Genomic DNA, 15349 nt, shown 5'->3' on the forward strand with positions numbered 1-15349 from the left:
AGCTAAAGGGTGCAGTTTAATTTCAAGCCATTCCTTTATTTATTTTTTCTCATCACAAAAGAAATTAATGAAAAATTAAAGTGGCACAAGAGAGGGGAAAAAATCTGGTGTGTGTTTTTCAAACACTTTGACATGATTGGATTGCCTTTTACTGCCTGTTTACCTACCTACACTGTAAGATGAGGCAAAGGGAAAAACTAAAACTCTTTGAGTCAATTGTGGACCTGTGAGTACTGAATTTTTTTTTTTTTTTTTTTTTTTGTCAGACTATTTGCATTCAGAAACGATGCCACACCCATCATTAGAACAGACTCTGCTGAAAGCCTTTACAATATAAAGTGTCAAACACATCCAGCCTGTTAGAACAGACCTCTGGGGTAGCATGTGTTAGATCCTCTGAGGTACATAAATGTTGGGTCCTGTTTTTAACATTATAATTATTGACCCTGAAATGTAATTTATCTGTTACTGTTTCTGAATTGTGGTTTGTTTCATTTTTGTTCAAAACCTGGCTTCTGCGTACATGTGAGTATGACAAACAACAATTTTTCCTCTATAGATCATTTTATCATTGATGGATTCCCTGGACTTCAGCCTGAGTATTTTGGAACAGTGTCTTTTCTTCTTCTTCTCTTGTTCTTATCAATTGTGCTTGGAAATGGTTTCATTTCAGCTGTTATTTGGTACGAGAGGACTCTTCACAAACCAACATATTTAATCTTTTTTCACCTTGCAATGACAGACATTATTTTAAGTGTTGTTACTCTTCCAAAGGTTATTGCCAGATATTGGTGGGATGATGTAATATCTTCATTCATAGCCTGCTTTACACAAATGTATTGTGTCCATTCTTTAGGAGCTATTCACTCTTTAATTTTACTCATGTTGGCTTTGGATCGCTTTGTTGCCATAGGGTTTCCTTTTCAATATTCCTCTGTGTTTACAAACAAAGCTGTTTCTATTGCATGTAGCCTGTGCTGGATTCTAACAATGATTCGCATGTTGGGGATTGTATTGCATGCTTTAACTTTACCTTACTGCGATCGTAACGTCATCTCACAGTGCTATTGTGATCATTTATCAGTAACTCTGCTAGGATGTGGAGATCAAGTTGCATATGTAAAAGCTGTTGCACTTGTAAATGCCATGTTCACTCTCTTGGTTCCTTTAATATTTATAATATTTTCTTACTTTTCTGTAATCATAGCTGTGCTGAAAATGCCTCACACTGAGAAGCGGTACAAAGTGCTGTCCACCTGTGTACCTCAGATCTTTATTACCTGTGTGTATTATGTGCCCAGATGTTTTGTGTATATTGCTCATAATTTGGGCTTCAACTTCGGTGGCACCCGTACTATTATAACTATGATGTATAGCCTCATGCCTGCTGTAGTGAATCCCATCATATACTGTTTCAAGACTAAGAACATTAAAGAAGCCTTAATTCACAGATTTAAAAGCAGAAACGTGAGCGTTGCAACAACCGCTAAACAAAATCAAATGGATAAAAACACCTTGCATTAGCTATGAGAAAATATACTGTAAGTGTTTGTTAGTTTTCATATAAGACATTTTTTATTCCAAAACAAGTGATTTCCCTGAGTTTCTTTTTATTTTATTTTTTAATTCAATCATATCTGTCTGTGGCTAATTGAGTTTAACTTTGATCTGCAGATACTGAGAATGTTGAACCCATGAACTGCACACATATTTGCAAGCTGTATAAAAAAATACAAAAGTTGAGAGCTAATATTTCTCTTTATCTCAGATTGATAATGTTTGACATTTAACTTAAGCATGTGCTCAGAAGATACAAAAAATAAAACCATGTTCAGTTAATTCTTTAATGAAAAACCAGAAAATGTAATTAACTTACATTTTAATGAGTTTGGACAGATCAAACTCATTTCAATGGGTTAGTAAAAGAATGCATACACGTTTTCCAATCTTACCTACAAGTTTAAACTTCAGATAATTTCCTCTATGTCACTTTGCATGTCATAGTTATGACTGTGCTCAGTCTGTAGACATGCAATATCCTCAAACACAGGAGCATAGCTGTTAAAAGGTAAGTGCATATTAAAAATATTGCTCCATTGCTCAAATGTAGTGTAGGGACTGCTGTCAGTGTTGTGCTGAGCAGCAGTAGAGTGAGAGTCAATATTTAAATGTGAATCTAGAGTTAAGATGCCTTGTTTCCTGAAGCTGTGCGTTGTCAGTGATGACTGATCATGTGCTAATTTCCTGTCGCTGATGACCGAAAACAGTCCACAGTCAAACTCTGCACCGGTGAATGTGCTTTCTGTGTCACTTTCAGATGAAACCTCCATCATCATGCTGGATCTCAGAGAGGCTTGATGTACAATTCTTTGCTCCAGTGGATTGTTTAGTTTACTGATTTCTTCCAATGTGAGTCGTTGTGCAGGTTCCAGGAACTCTGGTTGTATAAAACTCTTGTTACAAGGTGGTGTAAGCTTGGAATTTTCCGTATCAATCTTAACCAACATCTGCTTGTTTAGGGACAACGAATTGTGATGCTTTAAAGCCTTTTTTGCCCAAACCTCATGGGAGCGTTCATAGCTAAATTCAGCTAACAGCATCCTCAAATCTCCCCCATGATGAGAATCATTTGTCACTCCCTCTTTACTGGCTAAATGCTCATGAAAGTTGCGTTTCAGTGAAGCAGTTTTTGAATTACTTGCAGTAGAGATGCTGCCAATCTCATAATACTCTGGCTCACTATGTGGCAGCGAATGAATACTTGACAAACTGGCTTCACAGTTAAACTCTGCAACACATTGTTTCTGCTGATCTGCATTCATCGGGTCATGGCTTTTCTCATGTCCTGTGTGGGCACTTCTGTTGTCGTTGAGGCAAAAGGCTGCATTGTCTGTTCCTTGCTCTGTTTTCTGCTGCGTCCCATCACTAGTACATTTTGCATTTTGCCCCCTTGCTTTATACTGAACGACAAGTATTCCTATAATCACAAGGACAGAGAAAAGAGGGAGAATCACAGCTAGGAGCCACAGAGGCCCGCTGCCCTGAGTCTCTGAGCATCTATCAAGGCTCTCTGCTGCAGAGATGCAGACATCACAGGTGTGGTTAGAAACACTATGAAAACAGATGCAGGACCTGTTCTGCGCATCTGGTCGGCACCTCCACCTGTTTTTACAGTGGGCCGTCAGACAACTGCTCCTGGCTGTGTCCTCTTCAGAGCAGGGCGACGGGAAGCAGATACCTGATGAGCTGCAGTTAGACCGGAGAAGAGACGGGCTTGGCCAGACATCCGCCATCATACTGTGTCCACTGACAGGCAGGGAGTGACCATGCATATTGAAATACTGCACACAGCCAATGAACCCTGTGATAGACAAATGAAGACAACTTAAATTGACAAAATATCCTTGATGTTTGATTGAAATGTAAAGCTTGTATTTTGTTATATCTACTTCAGAGGCAAGGGAAATGTAGTTGGCTTCACTTATTGGTAAAACTGCAACAAAAAACTGTGGGCCTCTCCTATACCTTTATTTATGATAATATATACATCTAAACACATATTTCAAAGGCAACCTTTAAAATGATTTTACTTGGATAATCTTTTCATTCAAATACATAATACATCTGCATAAAAATGTTGTGCATTCTACATTTTGATTTGCCTTAATTAAAGCATCGAGAGGAGTTCTGCCAGAGATAAAATTATGTTGGAATTTTTGTAGGGCCCTAATCTAAACTTTTACCCAAATACAGCGGCCTGAAAACAAATCTTTTTTTTTTTATAATACTAAGTAATTATTTATAAGTCATCAAAAGTTTCTGTATATTTACCTGACACTTTGAGACTTGAATCGCCTGTCATGGTTGCACCAAGTACAATCTTCTCCACAGTGACAGGAGTGAGATCCAATCTTTGATCAGTGAAGTTCAAAACTTCAATACTATCCAAGAGCACGAATATCTTCTGTCCATTTCTGAACAAAGAGAGGACATGCCAAACCCCGTCAGCTACAGGAGGATCCACCGTGAACTCAGAGAGGTGTCCTGATAATGTGTCTTTAGAAATAAACAGAAGATTTCTGTCTTTTATCTGAAATTGTCAGAAGAAGTAAAGAGTTTATTACTTATAACATGAATAGAGATGATTAAATATGTTTGAAATTTTTTTTTGATAATTACCTTTAACAGAAGAAATCCTGTCTGATGAACAACACACATTAACACTCCATCATCTTGAGTCTTGAACCTGATGTTGAACACATTTTGGTTCATGGTGTCTTCGTTTTCATCAGTATCTTGTAGTTTTTTCAACAGGAAGTCTCTCTTGAATCTCTCCTTGATCACATACTGAATGTAGTCAATCCCACTAAATCGAAAAACAAGCTCCTCTGACATGTCTTATCAAGAAAGAAAAAAAAATGAAAAAAGAGAAGATAAATAATGATAAAATAAATCAATAAAAATATTGTACTGTAAAAAGCACATTTACCTGTGGCACAGTTGCTTCCAGTAAAAGGACTTTTACATTCACAAAGAAAGTGTGACCAAAGGTCATGGCAGGTGCCACCGTTCTTACAAGGGTTGCTATGACACGGTGATGGTGATGACCGAGGACACCTTTAGAGATAATTATAGAACAAATCAAAACATGTAAAGATACACAGTTAGAGTTTGGAGGTGGCTTGATGCAAAATAAGACATGTCAGTTCAGCCTACACCACAAAGGTGCCCTGATTATATATTTTAACTCAGAGATCTTAACAGTTTTTGATTATAATTTATAGGTAATCATGATTTTTGTGTATATATATATATTTACCTATCAAGGATATTATATGTCGAAAGGGCCATTGAAGGTCTTAGCAGAATGCCGTTCACATACATTTTATTAATGCACCCAACAAAGTCATGGGTCTTTATCTGGGAGGGATACAGTAAAATAGATTCAACAGTCCTCAATCCTCCAAATGTCAAATTACTGCCAACATCTAGAGTCCTGGTTGTGGGTAAAGACAGACAAAGAAAAAAATGGTTTAGATAAGAAAATCATTAATTTTTGTACAATAGTGAATATTTCATAGCTACCTCTCCAAGCTGCTGCTGTCACTCTGTGAAAAACAAAATCCCCTGTTGTCAGCGTCAGTGCAGTTGTCCACATTTACAGAACCTATCTGTTGAAGGTAAATAGTATGAAGTATTTTAAGATTCAGTTATCTGAACTTCCAATTTTTAACAGGATGTTTATTTAATTGTGTCTGACATATTTTAAACTCACACTGCCGATCCTCCTGACAGTGACGCTGTGAAAATATCCATCTGCTACTTGCTTATTTGTCTGCAGCCTCACCGGTCCTGAGCCAAGGTCGTATGAGAGGTGTATAGACCCATCAAGAATCTCCAGGGCAAAGAAATCCCTGCTTGATGATGATCCTCCAGGGTTGTACAGGAGCAGTGAGTCCCTCTGCATTGTTGCAAAGTCTAGAGAGATTAAATTAATCCTACGATCCAATGGGGGAAACGTCATAAAGGACAGTTCCTCAAAGCCATAACAGTGCTCCTCACAGTTGTCTCCACTGACTCCTTAAAAAACATGAAAATAAATGCACTGTTAGTAAATGAAATTACCTTTTTCATAATTTAGTAAAATGTGCACATCTGCTTCCTTGTTGTAGGGAGAGTATCATGCGACAGTTAGCTTAGCTTGGCACAGAGACTGAAATTGGAGGGAAATAATAAATCTGACTTTACAAAATTAAAACATAAACCACCTAAAAGCCACTGTTTCCGGATTTTTCTTTTTATGTCACTATTTCTTGCTGGTTTCCTGACAAAGGCTCCCCTCTTAGAAATGGTTGGAAGACATAACAACTTAAAAATATGACCAAAACATGTTAAATGCTGAGATAAATTATGTGTTTGATTTGTTTTTGTGTGACAGATTGTGGACTGATGTTGGTACCTGCTTGTGCTGTCTTTGTGCTTAGCTTGCCTAACTCTGTTCTAGTTGTAGCTATATTTAATAGACAGATATTAGAGTATTATTGCCATAAATCTTTTCCAATGTTCTTACCGAAAGGACAGTGGCAGGAGAATCCCGTCTGTGCATTGGTACAGTTGCCCTGAACACACGGGGTCGATCTGCAATGGTCCGTCACCTGCTCACACATTTCACCTAAAAAAAAGCAATAAAGAGATTGAAGAGATTCAGAAATTTGTTAAAGAAGACATTTTTAAATTTTTTATAAATCAATATCTACCTTCAAACCCTGGCAAACATTGACACTGATATCCATCCTGAGTGGGACTACAGGTGGCTCCGTTTTGACACTTCACCCTCAGGCATTCATCGACATCAGCAGAGCAGACAGAGCCAGAGAAACCACTCTGACAGCGACAGTAAAAACTTCCTGGAGTATTCACACATGTTCCTTTGTTCTCACAGGGATTTACCTTACATTCATCAATGTCATCCTCACATAGTATCCCAGTAAATCCTACTGGGCATGTGCAATTAAATACCTCCTTCTGAGGTGACACAAAGATGACATCCTTGCTTTCCAGAACAGCAACTTCCTGGCTGAAGTAGATGTTTTTGTTGCATTTTGCTCGATTTTGACATGGGCCGTTGAGACAAGGATCACTGGTGATGTGAGATATTGTCACATTGCTCTGTACCTCCAGTAACCTCTTATGTCCTGTGGAGATACCACTGGCTACTTCTTTACTAAGATATCGACCATTGTAGTTTTTAACCGCAGCCAATAAAAGGATTTCACCACCAATTTGTTTAATTCCAAACACATGAGTCTTCGAGGCCTGAAGGTTAAAAAGACTGTCCAACGCTTTCACAAATCGCAAATAGTTACTGGACACAAATTCTTCTATTGAGGATGTTGACACATAGAATAATATGCAGCTGTCTATAGAGGCATTCGTGAATCCCTTGTAGTTTACATAGATGCTGTTGTTGACTGGGAAGTGAAGCTGGTCTGTAGCTTCAACTGTGATGTTAAAGGTAGCCTCTCCTTGAAAAGAAGATGACCAAAGCTCACAAGTACCATTAGTTATTGTAAACATATTATGTGATCCACTTTTGATGGCACAGTTGAATGTATCAGACTCATCCAGATCCTCAGGATGGACGTTACCAATGATGCCTCCTTGGAATGAACTGCCAAAATATTTAACCTCAATGAAGATATTTCTTGGCATTGAAGGATTATCATTTTCATCAAGGACCTTGATGTGGAACATCTCTGTTGAGGACTGCTGAGGGATCCCTGAATCCATTACTGCCACCAGGCCTTGATACAATGAGATTTCTTCCCGATCAATAGTCCGTGTTGTGACTAGGACTCCATCAGGAGTAAGTGAAAATGCACTGTCAGTTGAAGGATTAACCAACGAGTAAGTGAACGGTCCTTGGTTTGGCATCAAATCGGAGTCAGATGCAGTTAATCTGGCAACAACAGTGCCTTGAGGCTGATTTTCTTTTACACTAGCCTCAGTGAATGTCAGTTTAGGAGCATTGTCATTAACGTCATTAATAGTTATAATGACATTAGTAGTCCCAGTGGCTGGAGGGGAGCCATTATCAGTAGCTGTTAGGGTCAGATTATAATATGACCAGAGCTCTCTGTCAAGTACAGAGATGACCGAAACTACGCCACTAGATGGATTAATGGCAAATGAGGAGTTTCTGTTTCCATTTTCAATGTTGAAGAAGAAGCGATTCCAGTCCAGAATGGAATCCTCATCCAAAGCGCTCACAGTTATCACAGAAGTCCCAATGGGACTGTCTTCTGACACATTTGCCACATAAAGTACAGAAGTGAACACAGGCGCTTCATTTGTGTCAATCACAGTGACTCTGACCAAAGTCTCATCTACATTTGTGCCAGTGATAACACCACGGTTCTTCGCCAGAACTTTAAAATCTATATGACTGTTGCCTTGACTCCTCAAACTACGAGTAGTGAATATTTCTCCAGAGATTTTGTTGATATTAAAGCTCTTATATTTCTTTTGACCAAACATAAGGTAGAAGACTTGACCTTCCAGGCCCTGGTCATCATCAGTAGCTGTTACTTTCCCAATCACAGTCCCAGCAGGAACGTTTTTTAAAACAGAAAAGTTACATTCTTTTTTACTGAACATAGGTTTGAACTCATTGACATCTGAGATTTGAATGACAACATGTAACAAGCTAAATAAAGTAGGGCCACCAATGTTTGTAGCCTTGATTGTTAAATGAAAGTTCTGCTCTTGCTCATAATCAAATACAACCAAAGTTGTTAATGTACCATTTCTTGAATCAATTGTGAACTTATCCACATGGCCAGCAATTATAGAGTAAACAATTTGTGCATTTACACCTGAATCAGCATCAGCGGCCTTTAAATCAAAGACATTTAAGCCAATATCGGAGTTCTCTGGCAGTGAAATTATGTACTCTGAGGATGGAAATATGGGCGGATTGTCATTCACATCCATAACAACCACTGTCACATTTACCATGCCAGTTTTAGAGACCCATCCACTATCCATGGCTTTTATCTGGAGATAATAAATACCTTCTTTTTCAAAGTCAAGCTCTCTGGTCAGTATTAGCAGCCCAGATGTTTCTCCTACAGAGAATGGAAAATAAAGATATTCTTGGGTAATGCTATACATGATGGCACCATTGGAACCATAATCCTTATCTTCAGCTTGAATTTTTCCAATTACTGATCCTATAGACAAGTCCTCAGGGGTAGAAAATGTGACATTTGGCTCTCTAAAGCTTGGTGAAAACTGATTTATATCTGTCACTTCAAAAGATATTTCAATCTGCGATGATAAAGAGGGAACGCCATGATCTTTTGCCATGACTACTAAAGTAAAAAATGAATTCACACTTGCAGCTATGCTTTGTTTTAACATCAGTTTCCCATTGTCAGCATGGATCAAGAAGAAAACGGATGCATTCCCTCCATTCAAGACATATTCAATGCCACCACTGTTGTTATTGACATCTGGATCTATTGCTGTAAACTGGACAACCTCAGTACCAACAACTAAGTCAAATGGGACAGCAATCAGAGGCTTTAGATTTAGAAACAGTGGTGGGTGGTAGTTAAATGGTTCTAGTCTCACTGTGACAGTGGCATTACTGTACAAAGGAGAACTCCCACCATCAAATACAAAGACTGTAAATTGATATATTTCCAAATCAGATTTGTTTAACATCAGTGGTTGCTTCGTATAGATTTCACCAGAAGAAGCGTTCACCCAAAACTTCTCATTTGGAGGCTCAATGACATACACAATTTCACTGTTTTGCCCGAGGTCTGCATCTTGAGCAAGGACCTGCATGACAAACACTTCATTATCTTTTGTTTCAGGAAGGACATGAGTGTAAAATTGATCAGTTAATTTTGGTCTGTTATCATTTACATCTGCAATGACTACTGTGACGTCAGTGCTAATGCTCCATGCTGAATCATTTGCATTTACTTTCAAGATATAATGATCCTGAGTCTCCCTGTCCAGGGGTCTTTTAACAGTGATGTAGCCATTAGTTAAGTCGATATTAAATGGAGCATCATCACTTTGGCCAATTATGGAGTAACTTATTAAGGCATTGGAACCAGTGTCTTTATCAGTGGAGGTTACTTGAATAATTGTATGTCCAACAGGGGCATCTTCTGATACCACTGTAAGAAATATATGTGAAAAACGAGGTGCATTGTCATTTCTGTCTAAAACAACCACAATAACAGTTGCTTTGTCTTTATGGAGAGGGTTATGTATCTCTTCAGCCTCAACTGTTACATTAAAATCGGCTATTGTTTCTCTGTCTAAACTTGTAGTAGTGCTCAGTAGACCAGTTTCAGGGTCAATTGTGAAAATGTTTTCTGTGTTACCTTCTGTAATTTTGTACTGCACTGAGCCATAAGTGCCTGAATCAGCATCCAGAGCAAGAACATCACAAACTCCGGTTGGTGGGGAGTTCTCAAACACCTCACATCTGTACTCAGCTTGGGTGAACTGAGGAAAGTTATCATTAACATCACTGATGTTTATGTGAACTTCCTCAAATGATGAGAAAGGGGCTGAGCCAGAGTCTCTTGCTTCAACCAATAAAGTAAACTCCTTCTTGCTCTCATAATCCAAGGGGTTCTCTATTGTCAGTACTCCACTTAATTGTCCCACATGAAACATGTATTCAAAGTTTCCAGAAGCAAGATAAAAAGAGACTGGGTCAGCTCTGGTGCTCACTGCAGACACTACTGCCACTTGTGTTCCCACTGGCTCATCCTCTGAGAGAACATAACTCAGAACATCCACTTTCATTTCTGGAAACTCTGAGATGTTCTGAAATCTGATGCTGAGAGTAGTGATATCAAATTTTGGATTTTCTCCAGCATCTTCCACATGCACATTAACAATGATGTCCTCTGTTCTCTGGAGTGAATTGGAAGTATACACAGTCCCACTATATGGATGGATGGAAAACAGATCTGAACTTTGTCCATACAGTGAATAATGTAGCTCTGCATTCATATCAGTGTCTCCATCTGTTGCTTTTACTGCACAAACAACCGAACCTGTTGGACAAAGCATTCAAGATATTAGCAAAATTAAACTCTCAATCCTATCATATTATCTAGTATTTAATATGAAACTTGTTAGTGGAAGTGAAAATGCTTACCTGGAGCCATCTCAGTTGTGACATAAGTCACATAGGGGCGGTTCATGAACTGGGGCCAGTGGTCATTAACATCTCCAATGAGCACAGTGACGAGCACAGAACTTGACAGAGGTTCAGTAGGATGCTTATCACTGCAAATAACCCCCAATACGTAAACAGAAACTGTCTCTCTGTCCAGGACATTGGTTGTAAACAGCTCTCCAGATGTTTCATCAATGGCAAATGGCACATGAAGGTTCTCCAGGGAATACCTGAAAAAATAACAAATACATAAATGTACAGAACTGCAATAAACAGTTGACTCAAAAAACCATGAATCAACATAAGTAAAAATAGTTGAATAGAATGTATAAACATAATAGGGAGAAATAATTTAAAAAACCCATTTCACCTTATCTCTCCATTGATACCCTCATCAATGTCTGATGCTATAATCATAGCAAACACGATGCCTGCAGGACTGTCCTCAGAGACTATGGTGTGGTACATCTGTTCATGAAATTCTGGTCGATTATCATTTATATCATCCACTATGATATTTATGGTAAGTGCTCCTGTTAGAGGTGGCAATCCTACAGTTGATAAAGTTAAAAAATCATTCATCAAACTTTGAAAGTTTTTTAGATATCCCTGGCAATTTAACATGTTTTAGATTTAACCTGAAGCACCTGAATCTACAGCCATGATGGTAACTTGGTACAATGGCTCCCTCTCTCTGTCCAGACCTTGTAGAATTTGAAAAGTGCCACTGGGAGTAATGGCAAACAAACCATCACTATTCCCTTTCTGTATGAAGTATGTTAACTGGCTGTTTACACCCAAATCCTCATCGGCAGCTGAAACCTGTTTAAGAAAGACATAAAAAAGACTAAAAAACAGTGGAAATTTTTTTTTTAATGAACACTTTGACTAACCAGAGGCAGTAGTACCTGGTGAATTAGTTGTGAAGGGTCCTCTTCATTTTCCAGAACATTTATGGTCAGCGTATCTGGAGTAAAGCGGGGCACATAGTCGTTGACGTCCAACACTGTGACATTAATAGCAGCCGTAGCAGATCTGGGTGTACTCCCCAGATCTACAACTGTTATAATTAAGTTGTAGTTTGAATTCATCTCTCTGTCTAGTTTATCCATTACCATGACAACACCACGAACTGAGTCGACCACAAAAGGACTTGTCTGGCTTAGTCTATATCGCACTTGCCCATTTATCCCGTTGTCTCTATCAAGTGCATGAACTTGAAACAGACTTGTTCCTCTGCGGATATCCTCTCTGACTGAAACACTGTAGGTGCTCTGTAAGAACTCAGGGTCATTGTCATTTACATCCTCAATGTGCACTGTAAGATTCATAGTGCTTTCCATCCTCGGTGTGCCTTTGTCTGTGGCTATAACAGTGATAGTCAGAGTATCAACCTGTTCTCTGTCTAATTCTTCCTCCAGGTAGATTTGACCACTTCTATTGTCAATTCTAAACAAGCCTTCTGAAGTCTTGTTTAAATAATATAACACTTCCCCATTGGATCCAATGTCTTTATCCTCAGCTTGTACAGTCATCACAACAGAATGGAGAGAAGCATCCTCTGGTATATTGAACATTTTGGCTGACACAAACAGTGGAGCATTGTCGTTGATATCATTGACCAACACAGCAACACGTGCTGAGCTGGTGAGCTGTAAAGACACAGGCTGGACACAGTCATTGGCTATAACAGTCAGGTTGTAGGAGGCCTGTCTCTCCCTGTCTAACGCTGTTTTCAGGCATAAACTCCCAGCAGAGTTTATGAAGAACACATCCTCTTCACCTCCATCGACCACTCGCAGTTTAAGCTCTCCATTTTCACCTGAAGAGGGGAAAAAGATAATACATGCATACAATGTTATCACAAATGATTAATCTCAATATGTTTTCAATATGAATCAAGAGGAAAAAAAAATAGTTGTACTTTGCACGAATCCCACTGATGCTGCTAATATTATTTTGCTAATCATAGAATTATCAGAGTATCAGTTGAATGACATAGTTGAATGATATATAGATAAATAAGATTTATGTTTGTATTTGACTCACTGATTGTTGCCTATGTGGCCAACAAATGTGTTAATATTAACCATGCTACTTTACATTTATAATTACTTGGCAGGCGTCATTCTTTTCTTTACACAGCACAGGCAAACTGTGATCAATAAGTACAGGTCAGTACAATTATTGGGGTGCTGTTATTCCTAGGAATCATTTGTATTTCTACGATAAACTAATGTATATGCCAATTGTAGAGAAGTGTATATCTGTAAGGGGGAAAAAACCCCTCCCAATACATGGTTACAGAAACTCATTAGCTTTCGGTGAACTGTGCACTGCAATGAGAATTGTCAATTTGACCATCCTTAATTGCTTGGACCCATAAATCCCCATGTGCTATTGAAAAAAAGAAGTTACACAGTGGTGCAAACAGACTGTATTTGCAGTATAAGAGCCATAATCACAAAGAATGATTAGACTGTGAAAAATCCATTTAAACCTTTTCCTTTATACTTTATGCTTAAAGAACATGATTAAATTAATTTTTGCATAGCAAAAGTACATTTTATTATATGATAACCGCTGGAGGAATGTTAAATTGCATCTGTTACTGATGCACTTACCATCATCTTTATCAGACACCTTTAAGGACAAAAAGCAAGCACCAACCCTTGTGTCCTCCAGCAATGACGCAGAAAAAGTCTCCTGGCTGAAAATAGGGGGGTTGTCGTTCACATCCAACACATTGAAGTAAACCCTGACACTGGAAACCTGAGCGTCCCCCTGCTGCATGGCCACAGTGAGTATGTAAAAACTCTTTTCTTCATAGTCCAGACTACGGGACAAAAGGAACTCCCCTGAGAGGGGACTGAGGAGGAGCAGGTTCTCTCCGTCATCCTCCTGCACTGAGTATGTGATATGCGTGAGACCCTTAAACACTGTTTCCACCTTTCCCACCACTGTTCCTGTCAACACAACACAAAACAAACCTTCATGGATATAATATGATCTTGAGTAACAACAATATTTAACATTATTAAAAGCTCTATGTTTTACTTCAGTACTTTATAAATGAACTATCTGAAAACATTATGCATTAGTGTCTTATTTTAGGCCTGCTGCACAGATGACTGACCTGGTGCTGTGTCTTCTTTCATTTCAAATGAATAAACAGTTTTGGAAAAAGCCATCTGTGTTTGCCATCTGTTTTGAGATTGTAAGCTGGTGGTGCCATGCTTTGGCATGGCTTTAATGGCTGTAAAATACAATGAGGGGGGCATGAACTGCCCAGAGACAATATCTGCTAACTGTCTCCCACTGCTTACATTCACTGTATTGTCTGATGAAGGCTCATGACAGGAGGAAGGGTTAAACACCTGAGAAGCAAAATATTTTTTGTAATCATTTTAATTATGAATAGATTGTTTTAGGAATGCCAAAGTTATGTTATCACAGCTTAAACATATTTCTGACCTTAACATACTCTTAAAAAGTATACAGTAAAATTCTTTACACATACATTGCAATACGTTGTATCGGAAACAAGCTTGCCTGCAACAAATAAACTCAAAGACTAACTTACCAGGAAATTAAACAATAAAATGGTGTATTTGCTCCATTGTCCAGTAGACTCCATTGTCCACATTCTTCTTACTTTGTCAGTATTGAAAATTATCTAAAGGAAAAAAGATTCTCAACATGAGAAAACAAAGTAAAAAGTGAGGTCCTGGAAACTACACGGCATTAACTTCATGCTGGACCAGCAAGTGGAAAACTATAAAAGCTGTATCCATAGTGATTACTCAATCTTCTCAGCGTGTAATCCTGACTGACACGCCCCTTTGACATCGTTCCATTCAAATCCTGCAACAGAGAAAATGTTCTTTTGGGCTTCCAAAATGCTGCAGATTAAAAAGTTAGCTGTTGTTATAAGTATGCAAAAAGAAAAATGCCTTGAAATCTGAAAATTAAAAAGTCGTTTTTCTTTCTTGACTCTAAGTTCTTGCTGCTGAAAGAAAAATGTGCAGTAACATACAGACTCAGTCTGTTTTATATTCTCCGCATGGATTTTGCTTTTGAGGTTTCTGTGTGTAGAGATGAAATGGACTCTTTTAACCTCCAGTAAGGTGGCCTAGAGGGAGCCTTTCTTGCTGGGTGTCAGGTGGCTGATTCATTCAGAATCTGCACAGCATTCATTCATTGGTTGAAAGGAAAGAAAAGGAACAAAATTGCTGCTCTGAATCATTGGCTTCAAAAGAGAGCTGACATGACATTAACACACAGTCAAAACTGAAACTTAAAATGACAAGTATTGCCACAATATTATATTACAGTCAAAATTGGGTTACTGCTTTAATGCCTCAGTTACTGTGAACTGTATCACACAGTACACAAGGAAACTGGGCTGCCAATGCTGCAGCTTTTTCACAACAAATCAAAATCCTTATAACATGCAGGAACACTAAGGATAGAAGCATGTGCCCGTGTTGAACCCAAAAAAGGAAGACACTGTGTGGCGTTATTCACTATTATCTACTAACACTTTTCACTTTGCATGACAGGAGAAGCAGCTGGGAGTCTAAAAAATGGTCATGTGAACCCTTCTAAAGGGGCTCAGGCCACCCTGACTGTGAG

At 38.5% G+C, this 15349-nt stretch overlaps 2 protein-coding genes across 2 annotated transcripts; one reads left to right on the top strand and one right to left on the bottom strand.

The window, feature by feature from the left end:
* Nucleotides 1–58: 58 nt before the first annotated feature.
* Nucleotides 59–1524, top strand: LOC306829951 (olfactory receptor 51E2-like; the record flags this gene model as incomplete). The annotated part of the gene is made up of 1 exon (XM_079353170.1): nucleotides 59–1524. The coding sequence occupies exon 1, from the start codon at nucleotides 532–534 to the stop codon at nucleotides 1522–1524; it is 993 nt and encodes a 330-aa protein (XP_079209296.1). The 5' UTR covers nucleotides 59–531.
* Nucleotides 1525–1919: 395 nt separating this feature from the next.
* LOC306829952 (protocadherin Fat 4) lies at nucleotides 1920–14439 on the bottom strand. Its single transcript, XM_079353171.1, has 16 exons — nucleotides 14298–14439; nucleotides 13851–14091; nucleotides 13339–13680; nucleotides 11623–12536; nucleotides 11362–11536; nucleotides 11085–11265; nucleotides 10694–10944; nucleotides 6258–10589; nucleotides 6071–6172; nucleotides 5276–5580; nucleotides 5086–5108; nucleotides 4820–4996; nucleotides 4490–4617; nucleotides 4180–4397; nucleotides 3832–4090; nucleotides 1920–3361 (listed from the first exon to the last, which is right to left on the bottom strand). Exons 1-16 carry the CDS (start codon nucleotides 14358–14360, stop codon nucleotides 1968–1970), a joined length of 9105 nt encoding a protein of 3034 aa, XP_079209297.1. The 5' UTR covers nucleotides 14361–14439; the 3' UTR covers nucleotides 1920–1967.
* Nucleotides 14440–15349: the final 910 nt, after the last annotated feature.

This window comes from Symphodus melops (genome assembly GCF_947650265.1).
Source record: "Symphodus melops genome assembly, chromosome: 10".
Lineage (NCBI taxonomy): Eukaryota > Metazoa > Chordata > Actinopteri > Labriformes > Labridae > Symphodus > Symphodus melops.

Coding starts and splice junctions, on each gene's coding strand:
- LOC306829952 (XM_079353171.1), bottom strand. CDS start 14,360: ATGTGGACAATGGAGTCTACTGGACAATGGAGCAAATACACCATTTTA. Junction 5,581..6,070: donor CTCCTGCCACTGTCCTTTCG/GTAAGAACATTG, acceptor ATGTTTTTTAAG/GAGTCAGTGGAGACAACTGT. Junction 5,109..5,275: donor CTGTCAGGAGGATCGGCAGT/GTGAGTTTAAAA, acceptor TGTTTTTCACAG/AGTGACAGCAGCAGCTTGGA.